General features: G+C 45.7%; 1 protein-coding gene across 4 annotated transcripts in view; it reads right to left on the bottom strand.

Annotated features, from left to right (window-relative positions):
• Positions 1 to 256: 256 nt before the first annotated feature.
• LOC106906799 (dematin) overlaps positions 257 to 16,079 on the bottom strand; it is a 20,689-nt gene continuing 4,866 nt past the window's right edge. The window contains exons 1-16 of one of the 4 annotated variants that reach the window (XM_088008569.1): positions 12,768 to 12,822; positions 10,938 to 11,007; positions 10,598 to 10,632; positions 10,440 to 10,520; positions 10,234 to 10,362; positions 9,636 to 9,680; positions 8,324 to 8,507; positions 7,467 to 7,511; positions 7,162 to 7,314; positions 6,926 to 7,035; positions 5,644 to 5,749; positions 5,444 to 5,502; positions 5,328 to 5,370; positions 4,533 to 4,589; positions 4,377 to 4,457; positions 257 to 3,479 (exon numbers count right to left, since the gene is read on the bottom strand). In XM_088008569.1, the coding sequence (XP_087864695.1) occupies positions 3,166 to 3,479; positions 4,377 to 4,457; positions 4,533 to 4,589; positions 5,328 to 5,370; positions 5,444 to 5,502; positions 5,644 to 5,749; positions 6,926 to 7,035; positions 7,162 to 7,314; positions 7,467 to 7,511; positions 8,324 to 8,507; positions 9,636 to 9,680; positions 10,234 to 10,362; positions 10,440 to 10,520; positions 10,598 to 10,612 (1,422 nt within the window). In that variant the 5' untranslated portion in view covers positions 10,613 to 10,632; positions 10,938 to 11,007; positions 12,768 to 12,822 and the 3' untranslated portion in view covers positions 257 to 3,165. Of the gene's footprint in view, positions 3,480 to 4,376; positions 4,458 to 4,532; positions 4,590 to 4,674; positions 4,728 to 5,327; positions 5,371 to 5,443; positions 5,503 to 5,643; positions 5,750 to 6,925; positions 7,036 to 7,161; positions 7,315 to 7,466; positions 7,512 to 8,323; positions 8,508 to 9,635; positions 9,681 to 10,233; positions 10,363 to 10,439; positions 10,521 to 10,597; positions 10,633 to 10,937; positions 11,008 to 12,767; positions 12,823 to 16,079 lie in introns of those variants that run through there. The other 3 variants (XM_088008570.1, XM_088008571.1, XM_088008568.1) reach the window with 3 other exon arrangements.

Genomic DNA, 16,079 nt, shown 5'->3' on the forward strand with positions numbered 1-16,079 from the left:
TATTTGGTTTGTAAAGTTACACAATCAAACATTAACAGAAATTATTTGAGTTATTTAGTCTGTCATAAAGATGAAGCAAAAGAAGAGAAGCAACGAAAAAGCGGTGAGGATCGAAAACAAGAGTTTATATTAATAAAGACGTTCAGAGGACGCAGCTTTTATTTTGGCAGTCCACTTCTGGTTACCAGTAAGTGAATTTATTTGGGGATAAATATTTCCTCCTCCTCCAGAGAAACTTGGAGTCGACGTCCTGAAAGCTGCTAGAAATCTTTTTATTGTAACTCCGGCTCTTCACTCACATCATTTCTGAAAACAGCAAACATCAGAACATCATCGGTTCATCTGGAGAAACGGCATCACCCCAAACACCGACCCACCCAGGAGGGGCGAAAGGCATGAAGGAGGTTGATGAAAAAAACAATTTAAACAATAAATGAAATTAAATTTAATTATCTGCTTCATTCTTCAGCTTTTAGACAGAAACAAAATGTTTCTAAAGTTTAACTATGGATCACTGCAGAAGTTTTTGAAGTAAATATTTTCCAAAATAAGATTGAATTGTTTATCTGGAAGCTGAAGGATGTTGGAGAAAAACCTGGTTTTATTTTATTTCACCAGAACAGAAATAAATCAGTTTTTAACAAATAAAATGAGATGAGCTGAAAGCGTCTGAGTCGTCCTGCAAAGAATAAAAAACGGATTCAAAACAGCAGAAAATGTAGAAAAAGCGGAACATGAACAATCTTTGTGTCGTCATGGAGTCGGTCACGGCAAGCAGCCAATCAGAGCACAGCAGGACCCGCTCAGGAAAACAACACCAAGAACCAGAACCTGAAGAAAAATCCTCCACGTAACGTGGCCGATGCTTCTTCACATCTTCAGCCAAATGATTTTGTTGTTTCTGTTTGTCCACAGGCACAGGAAGCAGCGAAGGAGTGATGCGGTGAACTTTGACCTTTTAATGATGCAGTGAGAGCGAGTCGACTGACGCAGGTCCGAGTCCCTGAGCCCGGATTTAAAGGACCCAAATCACCATGAATAATCACTAATGATCATTAATAATCATTAATAACCAGATCTCCTCCTGCAGCCTCAGACAGCAGCTTTAAAACACTGAAGCTCCTAACGTCCTACAGAAAGTCTGAAAAAAGCTAAAAATGCAGTAAAATAAGAATAAATATACAGTTGGATTTATTATCCACTGCTTAGTTTGTAAAAATGCAAAAATATACAACAATATTAAATATCAAATCAATCCTCAAACATGATTTATAACATAACAAAAAGCTTATATGTTTAAAACGTTTCAGTTTTTGTCAGCTAGCTTTTCTTCTGGTTCCGTTTGAGTGCAGCCTGTGTCAGAGCGCCCTCTGCTGGCTTACACAGGAAGCTGCTTCTAAAAGTTTCTGGTAATTTTAACTGAAATTTAATGTTTTGACGAAAATACATTTTTAATTCTATTTTAAATAAGGATGAAAGTTAATTTATTGTGTTTTATCCTTTACTTCATTTTATTTTCTGCTTCGTGTTTCCTCTGCATCCCATCAACCAGCAGCTGTTAAACGGTCCGGATCGTCAGACGGAGCGAAAATTAAATCATTTAGTGGAAATTAAAACAGCAGCTGCAGCCATCTGAGAGCATTAATATGAAATAATTATTCCTCTGGTTCTCATACCAGCTGGATTAAATCTGAAACGGGTTTCCTTAAATCCGGTTCGGACTCGGAGCCTGACTCGTTAGGTGCAGTTAACCTGTCGGCCAGGTGTGGCGCTGCGGAGCGTTAAGAACTGACGTTACGGAGAAGAATGAGCTGAACGCTGAGGGGTTTACATCCGGCTGAAGTTTCCTCCAAACTTCCTCTGAATCATTTTCACATTTTTAGATGAATTCATAACAAACATGCCACTTTCTGAAAAATAGCTGCACATCGTTTGGCCACGAAGCAACGAGAGCCGAACTGGACGTTTCCCACCACTGGGCCATGTCTCAGGGTGTGTGCGTGTGCGTGTGTGTGTGGCAGTGGTTTCTGCTGAAGAACGAATAAAGAAAAACGAGGAGGTTGGATCACGGCTCAGACTGGAGCTGAACTGGAACCAGTACGGTGAGCTGGGTTTACTGGAAATAATAATTTAATAATCAATTAATCATTAACGGAATATTATCTACAGGCAAAAAGGGTAAATTAGCCAAAACTGTACAAAAATATGTAAATGTAGTATTTTAGATAAAAAGTAAATCTGTTTTCCCCAGAACTCCTGCAGAGGCAGTTTCAGCTTCACGTTCTGTAAAAACATGTTGGATAGTAAAATGTGTTCAACAGTCGGATTATTAATCAGTCAATCCAATAAATAATCCCCAGATCAGATCTACACTGCATGGAAAGTTTTTCTCATCTTGATGTTTTAAGTAGTTTTTAATCTGCAGATTAAACCTTTGCTACAAATAATCTGTTCACTGTAGAAATACATTAGTTTAGTATTTTAGGCAACACAATGTTAATTTTCTTATTTAAAAAGGAAAAGAAGTCTTTAGTTATATTTTATGTTTTTCCAACATTGTATAAAAATGCTTATGCAATAAAATGAAGAAATCTCCAGAATATACCAAATATTTATCAGATTAATCGATTAAAAGTCAAAATTAATTATTCATCAAAATAGTTGATTCATCTTTGCAATATTAGATTAATCATCAGACAATTTGACTATTTGTCAGAATAATTGATTAATGTTCAACATAATCAATTAGCAGAATGTTAGTTATTGGAATATGAAATTATTCGTCAAAATGATAGATTAATCGTTTGAAATAACCAATTAATCATCAGAATAGTTGGTTATTTATCAAAACAATCAAGTAATCTTTGAAAATAATCGATTGTTCATGTGGATTACCGATCATTATTTTAGCTGTTAACTTGTTTTGGTCTGGATTTTGGCTCCAGTCTGTGCGATCAGCTTCAATCCTCGTTTTTCTTCTTCGCTGCGCCGTTATTGTGACATCATCGCTGGCTTAGCCAATAGGAGGCCATCAGGGACGCAGTGGGACCTGACTCGGGGTCAGAGGAATGTTGAGACTTTCTGCTGTTTGTGGCGGATTCCAGGATTCAGAACCAGAACCCAGCAGCTGGGTCTCCCCCGTTAGCCGGACAGTTTGTGCGCTAGCTAGTTTAGTGAAGCTGGTGTTCTGCGGCTGGAGGAACCGGTGACGCTAAAGTGACGCAGCAGAACCCGACAGCCCGCCCCAAGCCGTCCACAGACCCAGGAGTCCGGCGGTCCGGAGGTCGCGGCCGCAGTCCGTCCGGCTTCCCGCCGGGCCGTCCGGGAGAAAGCAGGGGGTTCTGGGAAGCGTAGTCCCGGGAAGGTCAGAAGAGACAGACTTTCTTCTTCATCTCGTTCCTCTTCCAGAGGGAGAGGCGGTCGAAGTCCTCGATGGGCATCCTGAAGACGCTGAGGAACTCCTCCGGGGACAGATGTCTCTGCAGGAAGACAGAAGCAGCTGAAACAGGCGCACACTGTCGCCCCCTGCTGGCCCGGAGGAGGCAACGACTCGACGCTCTGCTGGGTTTCCGTAGAAACGTTTTATTCACCCATCAGTGCAAACCAAGCAAACATTCCAGACGGACAGAGATATTAATATTTAAAATAACTAGTAACCAGTTAGATAAGAAAACAAACAAAAAATAATTAAATGGAGACATTTAGCACAGAGAAAAAAGCACAGAACGGGCAGCACAGTGGTGCAGTTGGTAGAGCTGTTTCTGTGCAGCAAGAAGGTTCTGGGTTCGATTCCCGGCCCGGGTCTTTCTGCATGGAGTCTCCATGTTCTCCCTGTGCCTGGTGGGTTTTCTCTGGGTGCTCCGGCTTCCTCCCACAGTCCAAAAACATGTCAGGTTAATTGGTTTCTCTAAATTCTCCCTAGGTGTGTGTGTGTGTGTGTGTTGCCCTGTGACAGACGGGTCACCTGTCCAGGTGACCCGTCTCAGCAGCTCCTCCTGACCCACTGAGGGACAAGGTGTTAGAAAATGGATGGAAAAACCAAACGGTGTCATGAAGTTGTTTGCATTATTATTTCCCTTTTCTCTGATATTCATGTTTTGATTAATGTTAGGTCACGGATATTTTGGGTGGAAATGGAAAAAGACGAAGAAAATAAAATAAATCTGTAAAAAATAAAAATATAAACCAAAATAAGAATAACCACAAAACAGGGTTTGTGATCTAATTAGAAACTTTTTAAACTAATTTAAAGAATAAAGTGAATTTAATTTTGAATTTTTCAGCAGGTTCTGATTGAAACATTAGAAATAAATGATTATGATCAGAAAACCTGAAAAGTTTCCTGACTCCAGGAACCGTTTCGGTGTAGAAGTTACCTCCAGGCGGGTCCGGTCCACCCCGGGGGGCAGCTTGCTGCGCCCTCTGTGGGTCACCACCAGCATCTCGTACGGGTAAATCTACAACAGCAGATGAAACCAGTACAACCAGTGAGACTCCCGTCAGCCGGTTTGAACTGGTTTCTGTCTCCTCACCTTGTGCTCCAGCATGCTGGGCAGGGAGTTCCCCCGGTCCATCCTGGAGTCTCCGTTCTGACCCAAAACACAAACAGTCACTGGTTACAGTTCACACAGACCTCAGATTAAACTGGTTTTTAAAACTGGTTCCCAGTGAAACCGTGTTTTTGTCGTCATCATGGATGTCGGGTAAATTCAGACGAACCTGCAGACCTGCAGACAGACAGAGACGCATCACTGCAGGTTTCACAGCAGGATGGAAATATTTACAGATAAAACTCATAAATATTCCAATAAATCATATTTTCTACATTTCAGAATGAAGAACATGAAGAGGAGATATTTATATGTCAGTAAAATTAAAGCCAAAAATGAACAATTTGGACAAAATGGGTTCATTTTCCACAATCACTTTTACCATTTTATTCATTCATTTATAAACGCCAGCTAGCTAGCAAGCTAAATATTGTTTGCTAACTAAATATCTATAATAGTTACTCGCTAGTTGCTTGCTAACTAGGTAACAAGCTAAATATTTATATTGTCTTTTAAATATTTAATGATAAGCTAAATATTTAGCTTGTTAAATATTTAGTTAGCATGCTAAATAGTTAGCCTCAAGCTAAATATTTTGTTTGCAAACTAGATATTTATCCTGTAAATTGAATGTTTAGTTTGAATCTGAAATAACTGAATGAATAATGTGGTGAAATCTGACAGAAAATGAATTTTCTGTTTCTACTAATAATCCAGATTTCTGCTGCCAACTTTCGGTTGAGTCACTTTGGACCAGAAACGGTTTGCAGGATTTACCTGCCGGGTTTTTCTCTGCGGAGCCGAACTCAGCAGACTGCAGCTGAAACACAGAACCACACCGGTCACCATGTGACCCGATCGGGTCGAACAGCAGCAGGAATAGAACCACGTACCCGGGACAGGCCGCTCCTGGAGGATGCTGGGAAATACACCGACCTGGAGGCGCCGGAGCCTGGAACAGAGAGGAGAGCGAGGTTGGTCCAGATGGACGGGTTCTGGAAAAACCGGACCAGTGGGGTCCATCAGAACCAGTGGGGTCCATCAGAACCAGTCGGGTCCATCAGAACCAGTCGGGTCCAGGCTCAGTCCATACCGGTGTTCCGGTTCCGGTCCGGCAGTGAACGGGTTTTCCTCCTCAGCGGACCCGCAGACTTCCCCAGTTCTTCCTTCAGGATGATTTTCCCGAGGTTGGACTGGATCTGACCCGACAAAACAGAACTTCAGTCAGGAGCGCGGCTCAGACGCTGCAACGAGGGAAGGTGGAGGTGAGGAGGTGAGGTGGTGAGGAGGTGACGAGGTTAGGAGGTGAGGAGGTGAGGAGGTTAGGAGGTGTGGAGGTGAGGAGGTGTGGAGGTGATGAGGTGTGGAGGTGACGAGGTTAGGAGGTGAGGAGATGAGGAGGTGAGGAGGTGTGGAGGTGAGGAGATGTGGAGGTTAGGAGATGAGGAGGTGAGGAGGTGAGGAGGTGAGGAGATGTGGAGGTTAGGAGATGAGGAGGTGAGGAGGTGAGGAGGTGAGGAAATGAGGAGGTGAGGAGGTGAGGAGGTGTGGAGGTGATGAGGTTAGGAGGTGTGGAGGTGAGGAGGTGTGGAGGTGACGAGGTGAGGAGGTGAAGAGGTTAGGAGATGAGGAGGTGAGGAGGTGTGGAGGTGATGAGGTTAGGAGGTGTGGAGGTGAGGAGGTGAGGAAATGAGGAGGTGAGGAGGTGTGGAGGTGAGGAGGTGAGGAGGTGAGGAGGTGTGGAGGTGAGGAGGTGAGGAGATGTGGAGGTTAGGAGATGAGGAGGTGAGGAGGTGAGGAAATGAGGAGGTGAGGAGGTGAGGAGGTGTGGAGGTGAGGAGGTGAGGAGGTGAGGAGATGAGGAGGTGAGGAAATGAGGAGGTGAGGAGATGAGGAGGTGAGGAAATGAGGAGGTGAGGAGGTTAGGAGGTGAGGAGGTGTGGAGGTGAGGAGGTGAGGAGGTGAGGAAATGAGGAGGTGAGGAGGTTAGGAGGTGAGGAGGTTAGGAGGTTAGGAGGTGAGGAGGTGTGGGGGTGAGGAGGTGAGGAGATGAGGAGGTGAAGAGGTGAGGAGGTGAGGAGGTGAAGAGGTGAGGAGGTTAGGAGGTGAGGAGGTGTGGATGTGAGGAGGTGTGGAGGTGAGGAAATGAGGAGGTGAGGAGGTGAGGAGGTGAGGAGATGAGGAGGTGAGGAAATGAGGAGGTGAGGAGGTGAGGAGGTGAACTGGTCCATGAAATTTGCTCCAAAGGAAAAGTTCTGAGTAAAACTTCAATCTGAAAAGTAACTTTGAACATTTCTTCAGCTTGAATCTTTTTTCTTTTGAACAAACGTTTGGCCCTGATGTTTCTCCATACGACGGGTCCTGAGGATCCCCACCTTGTTCAGCTCCTGGTTCTGCAGGGCCCGGAGGCCCCACAGCTCGTCCTCCAGCTCCCCTTCATCCTCCTCCTCTTCCTCCCGCTGATCCTTCCTCTGACTCTCTTTCTCTGCAGGATTTAAAGGAACATCAGCTGCTGCATATGGTGTGTGTGTGTGTGTGTGTGTGTGTGTGTGTGTGTGTGTGTGTGTGTGTGTGTGTGTGTGTGTGTGTGTGTGTGTGTGTGTGTGTGTACCGATCACGGCCAGTGACGGGGGGCAGGGCCAGTAGTCGGTCTCGATTTTGGACGGCTGGTTGGGATCTGGAGGCTGAGCTGCTGGGAACTTTGACGACTCGATGATCAGATCCTCGATGTGTTTCCCCTGAGGGACGGGCGAGGACGAGACGTCTACACACACACACACACACACCCCCACACACACACACACACACACACACACACACACACACACACACACACACACACACACACACACACACACACAGTCAGCACGTTAAAGCTGATTAGAGGCTCTGACCCACATTCAGTCAGAAACTCACCCTGCCTGTAGATGGGAGGCTTCTTATAGATGTTGGAGCCGTTTTCTATCAAAAAACAAAATTTCATCAGAAACGACTAAAATTTGAATCATTAATGTTAATTAACAAAAATAAAACAGAAAAAATCTTTCCCATTTGTTATATTTAATCCAGTTTCCTCCTCAGACCTTCAGATCTTTTATGTGTATCAGAACGTGGAGGTTTTAAAGTTTCAGGTGAAAGAAACTCGTCATGTTTTCACCAAGTCATTCATCCATTCATCAACCTCAGAGCCTCAAACTAAACACTTTATAAGCAAAACAAATGTTTAGCTTGTACACTGCTCAAAAAAAATAAAGGGAACACTCAAATAACACATCCTAGATCTGAATGAATGAAATATTCTCATTGAATACTTTGTTCTGTACAAAGTTGAATGTGCTGACAACAAAATCACACAAAAATCATCAATGGAAATGAAATTTATTAACCAATGGAGGCCTGGATTTGGAGCCACACACAAAATTAAAGTGAAATGTTCCCTTTATTTTTTTTTCAGCAGTATATTTAACTAAAGAGTTAGCCTGCTAAATATTTAGCTTGTTAGCTAAATATATTTAGCTTGTTAGCTAAATATATTTAGCTCAGGGATAAATCTTTAGTTTTTGGCTAAATATTTGCTCACAAAGTATTTGGCTTGCTAACTGGGTGTTTAGCTTAGTATGAAATATTTAGTTTGCATTTAGAACTGAATGAATAACTTGGTGAAAATTTGAAAAATGAACCTTGGTTTTTCAGACTAAACGTTGTAAATGATTGCAGATATTTCTGTTGGACTTGCAGAAATGTCTTCCCAGAGTGGAGCTTTCTGCCGTTACCGGGTCGGTGGAAATGCTGCATGGCGCTCTTGCTGCCCGCCGGGTGTGTGTTGGTGGCGATGGGTGTGTTCAGCGCCGGCGGAGTGTGTGAGCTCTGGGTTCTGCTGCTCTGGATGGTGGAACCGGGTGAAGAACCGCCAGGCGACCGGTTCTCCAGCCAGTCCCTGGACTCCTTGGACGAGTTCTGGGAGGAAACAGAGCAGGAGGAAAAGGAAAGGAAGTGAATTCCTGTCATTTAAACCCGTCTGGATAAAAACCAACTCAGGGCCTGGGGGCCAAATCCAGAAGCTTTTCTGTGGGTCTGTGGAGCCACCCGGTCCTCAGGTACAGCTGGCAGGGGACCAGAGGACCGGGCTCTGTGTGTTTACATCACTTCGTCCAGGATCAACAATCACTGAAATTCATCCAGATCCACTGATTCCTGCCAATGTTTTCATGCCAATGAATAATTTGGAGGTTGTTGCAAATTTTCAGCAATAATGATGAAAAGTCAGGTTCATGTGATGCTACCTCCCACCTGCAGGTGGCAGCGTTTCTCACTTCTGCTGCTTCAGAGTTATTGTCCTGATCCAAACACCGACACCGAATCTCCTGCTAATATTTCTAAACTACAGAAAAGAAATTCAGAAATAAAATGTATTTTCTAAAGTAGATTTTAGAAAAATGCTCCAGGAAATCAGATTTTGATTTTTAAAAGAATCACAGAAACAACCTTCAGGTCCGACCTTCAGGCGACCCATCAGAACCACAGAAAGGTCCAAACAAATCCCCGATCCGCTCAGTCACTGCTGCTGCTGCTAGGCAACAGCCTGTAGCAACCAGGTGCAGCCCATAGCAACCAGGTACAGCCCATAGCAACCAGGTGCAGCTCATAGCAACCAGGTACAGCCCATAGCAACCAGGTGCAGCCCATAGCAACCAGGTACAGCCCATAGAAACCAGGTACAGCCCATAGCAACCAGGTGCAGCCCATAGCAACCAGGTACAGCCCATAGAAACCAGGTGCAGCCCATAGCAACCAGGTACAGCCCATAGAAACCAGGTGCAGCCCATAGCAACCAGGTACAACCCATAGAAACCAGGTGCAGCCCATAGCAACCAGGTGCAACCCATAGCAACCAGGTGCAGGCTCCAGTCAGTTCGGCGGCTGCGGGCCGGATCGCACCGCCGCCTCCAGAACATCTGAGAGGAAGCCTGCAGCCTGATGATGATGATGCATCAGGGCCCCGTCTCCATGGAGACGCATCGGCCTGAGCGATGAAGAGTGTGATGAAGAGTGTGATGAAGAGTGTGATGAAGAGGAGGTGTTTACCTCTGGCGAGGCAGGAGGAGAGATGGAGCGCGGAGACAAAGACCTCTGGAAGAAAAAACAGGACAGAAACAGATTCAACGAAAACTGGAGGAAGGTTTTCACCCGCAACCGATTTTTACTTAATAATAAAAATAATGAAGTAATTGAGTTTATTATATATTTAGATAAAGAAGCTAAATACTTTAGAAATGTTGTTTTGTACTAAAACATCAGAAAATGAAAAGAAAACGTCCTGACGCCTGAGGAGACAAACCCGGGGGCAAAATGTCCCGTCAACACGCCGCCATGTTGGATTCTGCTGCTTTAACAGGAAATGATGCATCAGCCATCAAAAAACTAACTAACTAACTAACTAACTAACTAACTAACTAACTAACTAACTAACCAGCCACTGGTTTCTATCTTCTCCCAGTTAAACCAGTTGGGCTCCATCAGTTCAAGTTTAACAGCAAAAGAAGAAAAACAGGAAAACTGTGATGAAATGTAAACCGATCAGTGGAACCGCTAAAGGTCAGTAGAGGTCAGTGAAGGTCAGTGAAGGTCATCAGAGGTCATCAGAGGTCAGTAGAGGTCAGTAGAGGTCAGTAGAGGTCGTGACCTCCAGAGGGCTGTAGCTGTAGTGCGGTTGGTAGATCATCAGGTCGGGTCTCTCGATGTCCAGGATGGCTTTGTCTCTGGGCAGCGCCGCCAGGTCCTTGTAGCCGATGACGCCGTCCTCCACCCGGGCCTGCAGAGACACGCGGGGTCAGAGGTCAGAGACGCCCAAGGTCAAGGTCACCTGAAGGACGTTTCTCTGAGTCTCACCACGATGGCGGCGGCGGGCGATCCGGGAACGCCGGTCCCTCTGAGCGACAAGACGCTGCCGGGAGACGTCTGCGCCGGCTGCTGCTCCCACACAGAGGGACAGGAAGAGGTCAAAGGTCGGCTCAAGGTCACCAGACTCCTCCCACTGAAACACTCACCTTGGGCATCATCATGCCTGCTGATTGGTCAGTTCCTGAGGAGACACAGGCAGACAGCCAATTAAACCACAGGGAGGAACCAGGCTGGAGGTTCTGGAGGTTCTGGAGGTTCTGGAGGTTCTGGAGGTTCTGGAGGTTCTGTCGGGTTTACAGGATCATAAACTTCTGGATTTTGTCTCTGGTCAGATAATGTGTTTGGACTGGATCAGAACTCCCAGCATGCCCGGCTGCAGCTGCAGCGCCGGCCTCTTTGTGCGACGAGTCCGACAGACACAAAGGGACGGTTCCAGAGGCCCGGTGTGAGCGGGAAGCGGCTTTCAGAACCGGCGGCTGTTTTTACCTCACAGAGAAAAGGGGGATCATCTCTGCATCAGGAGCTTCTCTGTTCTGCTTTCTGGGCCGATCAGCACCTGGACACAGACACAGCAGGAGAACTGGACTCAAACTCCAACCATCTGCAGCAAGTCAGCTGCAGAAACAAACTACGGTTCTGTTGGTAGTTTTTAAATAAACGGGTCATTAAAACTCATGATCACAGCGAAAGAAAAACCTGAAACCTGCTGAACAAACACAAACAGAAAACGGCTGCAGGTAAAAGTTTCCTCTGCTGGGAGACAAACTAATCAGAGCAGCGTCAGCAGGGGGCGCTGCAGAGCCAGTCATCCACATCTGAGCCATATAGGTCTATAAAAAACACCACCTAGAACGGCTCAGGCTCTACATGGTGACTTTCTATGAGTCCAGACCACCGGAGCGCATCTAGAAATAAACTCTGCTCCAGATCTGACTGGTGAAACGTTTTGAATCTGCATCGTTTCCAGTAAACTCGACGTTTCTTCACGTTTCGGTTCGGTGGGTTTAAAATAACAGTTTGATACGTTTTGGGTTCAAGACAGAGAAATATTCAGTTTTTACTTCATGCAGTTAAATCATTTAAAACTTCTGAAAGTATCTAAAATGTCTCGGACTGAAAAGAAATGTAGATGTTTTCCAGTTAAAAATGAAACTTTATTCCTGATTAAACAACATTTGTTCTGTTTTGGGTTTCAGGAGGTTTCGGATCAAACTGCGGTTCTGATCCGTTACGTTCAGAGACTCATCATCAAACTGATTACTGGCTGTAGAACCGAAGCTGATCATCAATCAGACTCTGGATAATTGATACCTTAATGGTTTGCTGACTGGGAGTTCTGGTCATTTCTGCAGCTGAAACCTTTAAAGTCATTCATCAGAATCAGGGACAAATTTCTCAGCTTATAAACGATCAGACCACATTTTGTTTGTGAGGTTTTTGGCTCCAATGGATTCTTCAGCTGTAGGAAGATTTTAAATCTAAACACTTAAAGACAGACGTGAAACTTTATTCAACTCAAAGTTTACGAAGCAGCCAAGAAAATTAGCGATTCACTATTCATCTGGGGAAATTAGCTTAGGTGAAGCTAAGTGTGCTAAAGTGAAAAATGTAAAATTATTATTAGCATATTAGCAGGAGCGCGTCCAATCTGACTGTTTATAGTGGCAGGAAGATGGAAACCCAGGATCTGCCACAAGGTGGCCGCCAATGGCTAACAGCTAACTGCTAATGGCTAACAGCTAACTGCTAATGGCTAACAGCTAACTGCTAATGGCTAACAGCTAACTGCTAATGGCTAACAGCTAACTGCTAATAGCTGGCTGCTAACAGCTAACTGCTAACAGCTGGCTGCTAACTGCTGTTTGCTAACAGCTCACTGCTAACAGCTGGCTGCTAACTGCTGTTTGCTAACAGCTAACCGCTAACAGCTGGCTGCTGTTTGCTAACAGCTAACCGCTGCGCCACCTGCGGGTCAAGTAACGCTTCTTTCTACATTATTAGTCACATATTTGATTTTCTTCTGGAAATTCTCTACAGATACTAAAACAAATTATATCTATCGTCCTAAAACCTGTGGATCTGCAGAGTCCTGACCTTTGACCTTTGAAACTGAATCAGAATCAGAATTAGGAAAATAATATTTTCAGCTCAGAAATGATCATCAATCAACAGCTGATTCATTCCTGCAGAAGAGAACGAACAGCAGCAGTCAGCGAGTCTGGAGCAGAAACTAAACCATGCAGAGGTCACCCAGAGGTCACCCAGAGGTCACCCAGAGGTCAAACTTACTGTCTGAAACTTTACAAATGAACTCACAGCTCATTCTGCTCTGACTCACTAAGAATCAGCTGCTTCTCCACCTCTGACCCCGGCCTGCAGACAGGAAGTGATGCGTTCAGAGGAGGAAGAGGCGCCGCTCCGTCTTCGGGGAGCGACCCACTCCAGCCTGCTGGGTTCTGGTGATCGGATCGGTTCTGATCCGTGAATGCAGATCTGTTCTCTTGTTCTCTGTGCGTCTATTTCTGGAAGCAGCTTCATTTCCAGGAACCGGACTCTGTTGCTAGGCAACGAGCCATTTCATCTTCTTCAGCGAGAAGATGAAATGGACACCAGAACTTCCCTCCCGGTTCTGCTGAGTGTGATGCTGCCGATCTGTCGGGTCCGCCGGGAATGCTGGGAGATGTCTGCCCGTTGCTAGGTTACCTCCCTGTGCCGTGCAATCAGCCGGCAGGATGAGGGCGACGCTGCCAGCGCCGGACCACCCTGAAGGGGTCACAGCGGCAGCGGGCCAGCCCCGCCCGCCTGCCACGCCCCGCGGATTAAATCAAACACCCCATCAGTCCGATTCTCTGGCCAACATGCAGGAAACTCCTGATGGTCAGTGAATGCACCGTTGATGTTTGTTCTTCCTTCCTTCATGTTTCATAAAAACCAGATGAAGTTTCAGATTTCAGCTCCTGGTTCGTCACGTTAACTCAGTGACTGACTGACGTTAGATCAGTTTACCGCCTGTTGGTCTCGTCTCTTTGTCTCCACACCAGCCGCCGTAAATCACCGCCGTAGCATCGCTGAGGCGGTCGTTAGTGCCGGTCACTGACTTCCTAACGTCACAGCCTGCTGGTGATGCGTTCAGGAACACATTTCTCAGCTTATAAAACCTCAAACTCGCCGATCAGACACAACATTTTGTTTGTGAGATTTTATGGCTGCATTCAGAAGATTGGAAGACAAAATGGGCAAAAAATGAGGAGAAATATTTACTAAACTTTAGAGACTTTCACTTTTTGACTGTATTAAATGTATTTCTAATCATTTTCTCTGGATTTCATGATTTTCTGCCGTTCTGTTGACGTTTTTAATCTGCAGCAGAACTTGAAGGATCTTTGCAGGAAACGTTTCCTGAAACTTCCTGCAGCAAAAAAAAAATCGATTCACTAAGAATCTCATACAGTTTGGTTCAGAATCGATTTTAAAAATCCCAAAATCAGTTTAAAAACAGTAATAAATCATGAAGCTGTCGGCCTCCATTTTGTATCAATGTTGCCATGGAGACGGTACTGGAAAGTATGCATGAGCAGAGAGATAAAAGAAAGAGAGTGAAGGTAAACATCTGGACGTTTTACAGCCCAGAAGGAGTTTGGTGGGCGGAGCCACGCAGCTGGTGGGCGGAGCCACGCAGAAGTTTGTTTCTGTGTTTTATGCTGAAATGTTGATGTTTCTCTTTAAATCGTTTGTTTCCAGGACCTGGTTTGTACCGACAGCAGCAGGAATCATCCTGGATAGTCTTTTCAAAAATCAAATCAAATCGTGACACAGTAAAAAACTCTGAATATCAGGAGAACCTCTGCTGGTTCTGGTCGGACCGGGTCCATCTCTGCGCTAATGAGCAGGAATCCCATCCAGATGGTTTAGGAATCTGAGTCGATCAGGATCCCAGAATCAGACTGAATCCAGTGGATTCCAGGTTTATTTAACGGTTTTAACAGCAGGATGAAGAACAGCAGCTCCTCTTCCTCCTGCTGCTGCAGTTTGCTGCAGTCTCATGTTGGACATGTGGAGCTGGAAGTGGGTCACAGACTGAAATCTGCTGAGTCACCGTTTGCCGAGTCATGATGCAGCAGAGCTGTAAGGAAAAACATTTTCAATTCTCCTTAAATATAACAGAAGTTTTAGAAATCCAGTTCAGACGAACCTCAGGCTCTGCATAGCAACAGCTGCTGGTTGCTATGCAGACATTTTGTTATTATTGGATGCATTCAGGTTCACATCTGGTTTCTGGAAAAACTGCACTTCAATCAGGAGTTCATTCTGAAGCAACAGGAGTTCTGACATTCAGGAAGGTCAGTAAACGCACCGCAAGGAGAACTGAACCATTCTGTCATAAAGTCTGGATTATACAGGGAACCTGAAGGCATCACCAGCTGTTCCCATGGAACCTGAAGGCATCACCAGCTGTTCCTACAGAACCTGAAGGCATCACCACCTGTTCCTATGGAACCTGAAGGCATCACCAGCTGTTCTCATGGAACCTGAAGGCATCACCACCTGTTCCTATGGAACCTGAAGGCATCACCAGCTGTTCTCATGGAACCTGAAGGCATCACCACCTGTTCCTATGGAACCTGAAGGCATCACCAGCTGTTCTCATGGAACCTGAAGGCATCACCAGCTGTTCCTATGGAACCTGAAGGCATCACCAGCTGTTCCTACGGAACCTGAAGGCATCACCAGCTGTTCCCACGGAACCTGAAGGCATCACCAGCTGTTTCTAGGTAACCTGAAGGCATCACCAGCTGTTCCTACGGAACCTGAAGGCATCACCAGCTGTTTCTAGGTAACCTGAAGACATCACCAGCTGTTCCTATGGAACCTGAAGGCATCACCAGCTGTTCCTACGGAACCTGAAGGCATCACCAGCTGTTCCCACGGAACCTGAAGGCATCACCAGCTGTTTCTAGGTAACCTGAAGGCATCACCAGCTGTTCCTACGGAACCTGAAGGCATCACCAGCTGTTCCCACGGAACCTGAAGGCATCACCAGCTGTTCCTACGGAACCTGAAGGCATCACCAGCTGTTCCCACGGAACCTGAAGGCATCACCAGCTGTTTCTAGGTAACCTGAAGGCATCACCAGCTGTTCCCATGGAACCTGAAGGCATCACCAGCTGTTCCTATGGAACCTGAAGGCATCACCAGCTGTTCCTATGGAACCTGAAGGCATCACCAGCTGTTCCCATGGAACCTGAAGGCATCACCAGCTGTTCCTATGGAACCTGAAGGCATCACCAGCTGTTTCTAGGTAACCTGAAGGCATCACCAGCTGTTCCCATGGAACCTGAAGGCATCGCCAGCTGTTTCTAGGTAACCTGAAGGCATCACCAGCTGTTCCCATGGAACCTGAAGGCATCGCCAGCTGTTTCTAGGTAACCTGAAGGCATCACCAGCTGTTCCCATGGAACCTGAAGGCATCGCCAGCTGTTCCCATGGAACCTGAAGGCATCACCAGCTGTTCCCATGGAACCTGAAGGCATCACCACCTGTTCCCATGGAACCTGAAGGCATCACCAGCTCTTCCCATGGAACCTGAAGGCATCGCCAGCTGTTCCCATGGAACCTGAAGGCATCGCC

The sequence above is a fragment of the Poecilia mexicana genome, unplaced genomic scaffold (genome assembly GCF_051168715.1).
Source record: "Poecilia mexicana isolate PSO_F unplaced genomic scaffold, ASM5116871v1 scaffold_9, whole genome shotgun sequence".
Taxonomy (NCBI): Eukaryota; Metazoa; Chordata; class Actinopteri; order Cyprinodontiformes; family Poeciliidae; genus Poecilia; species Poecilia mexicana.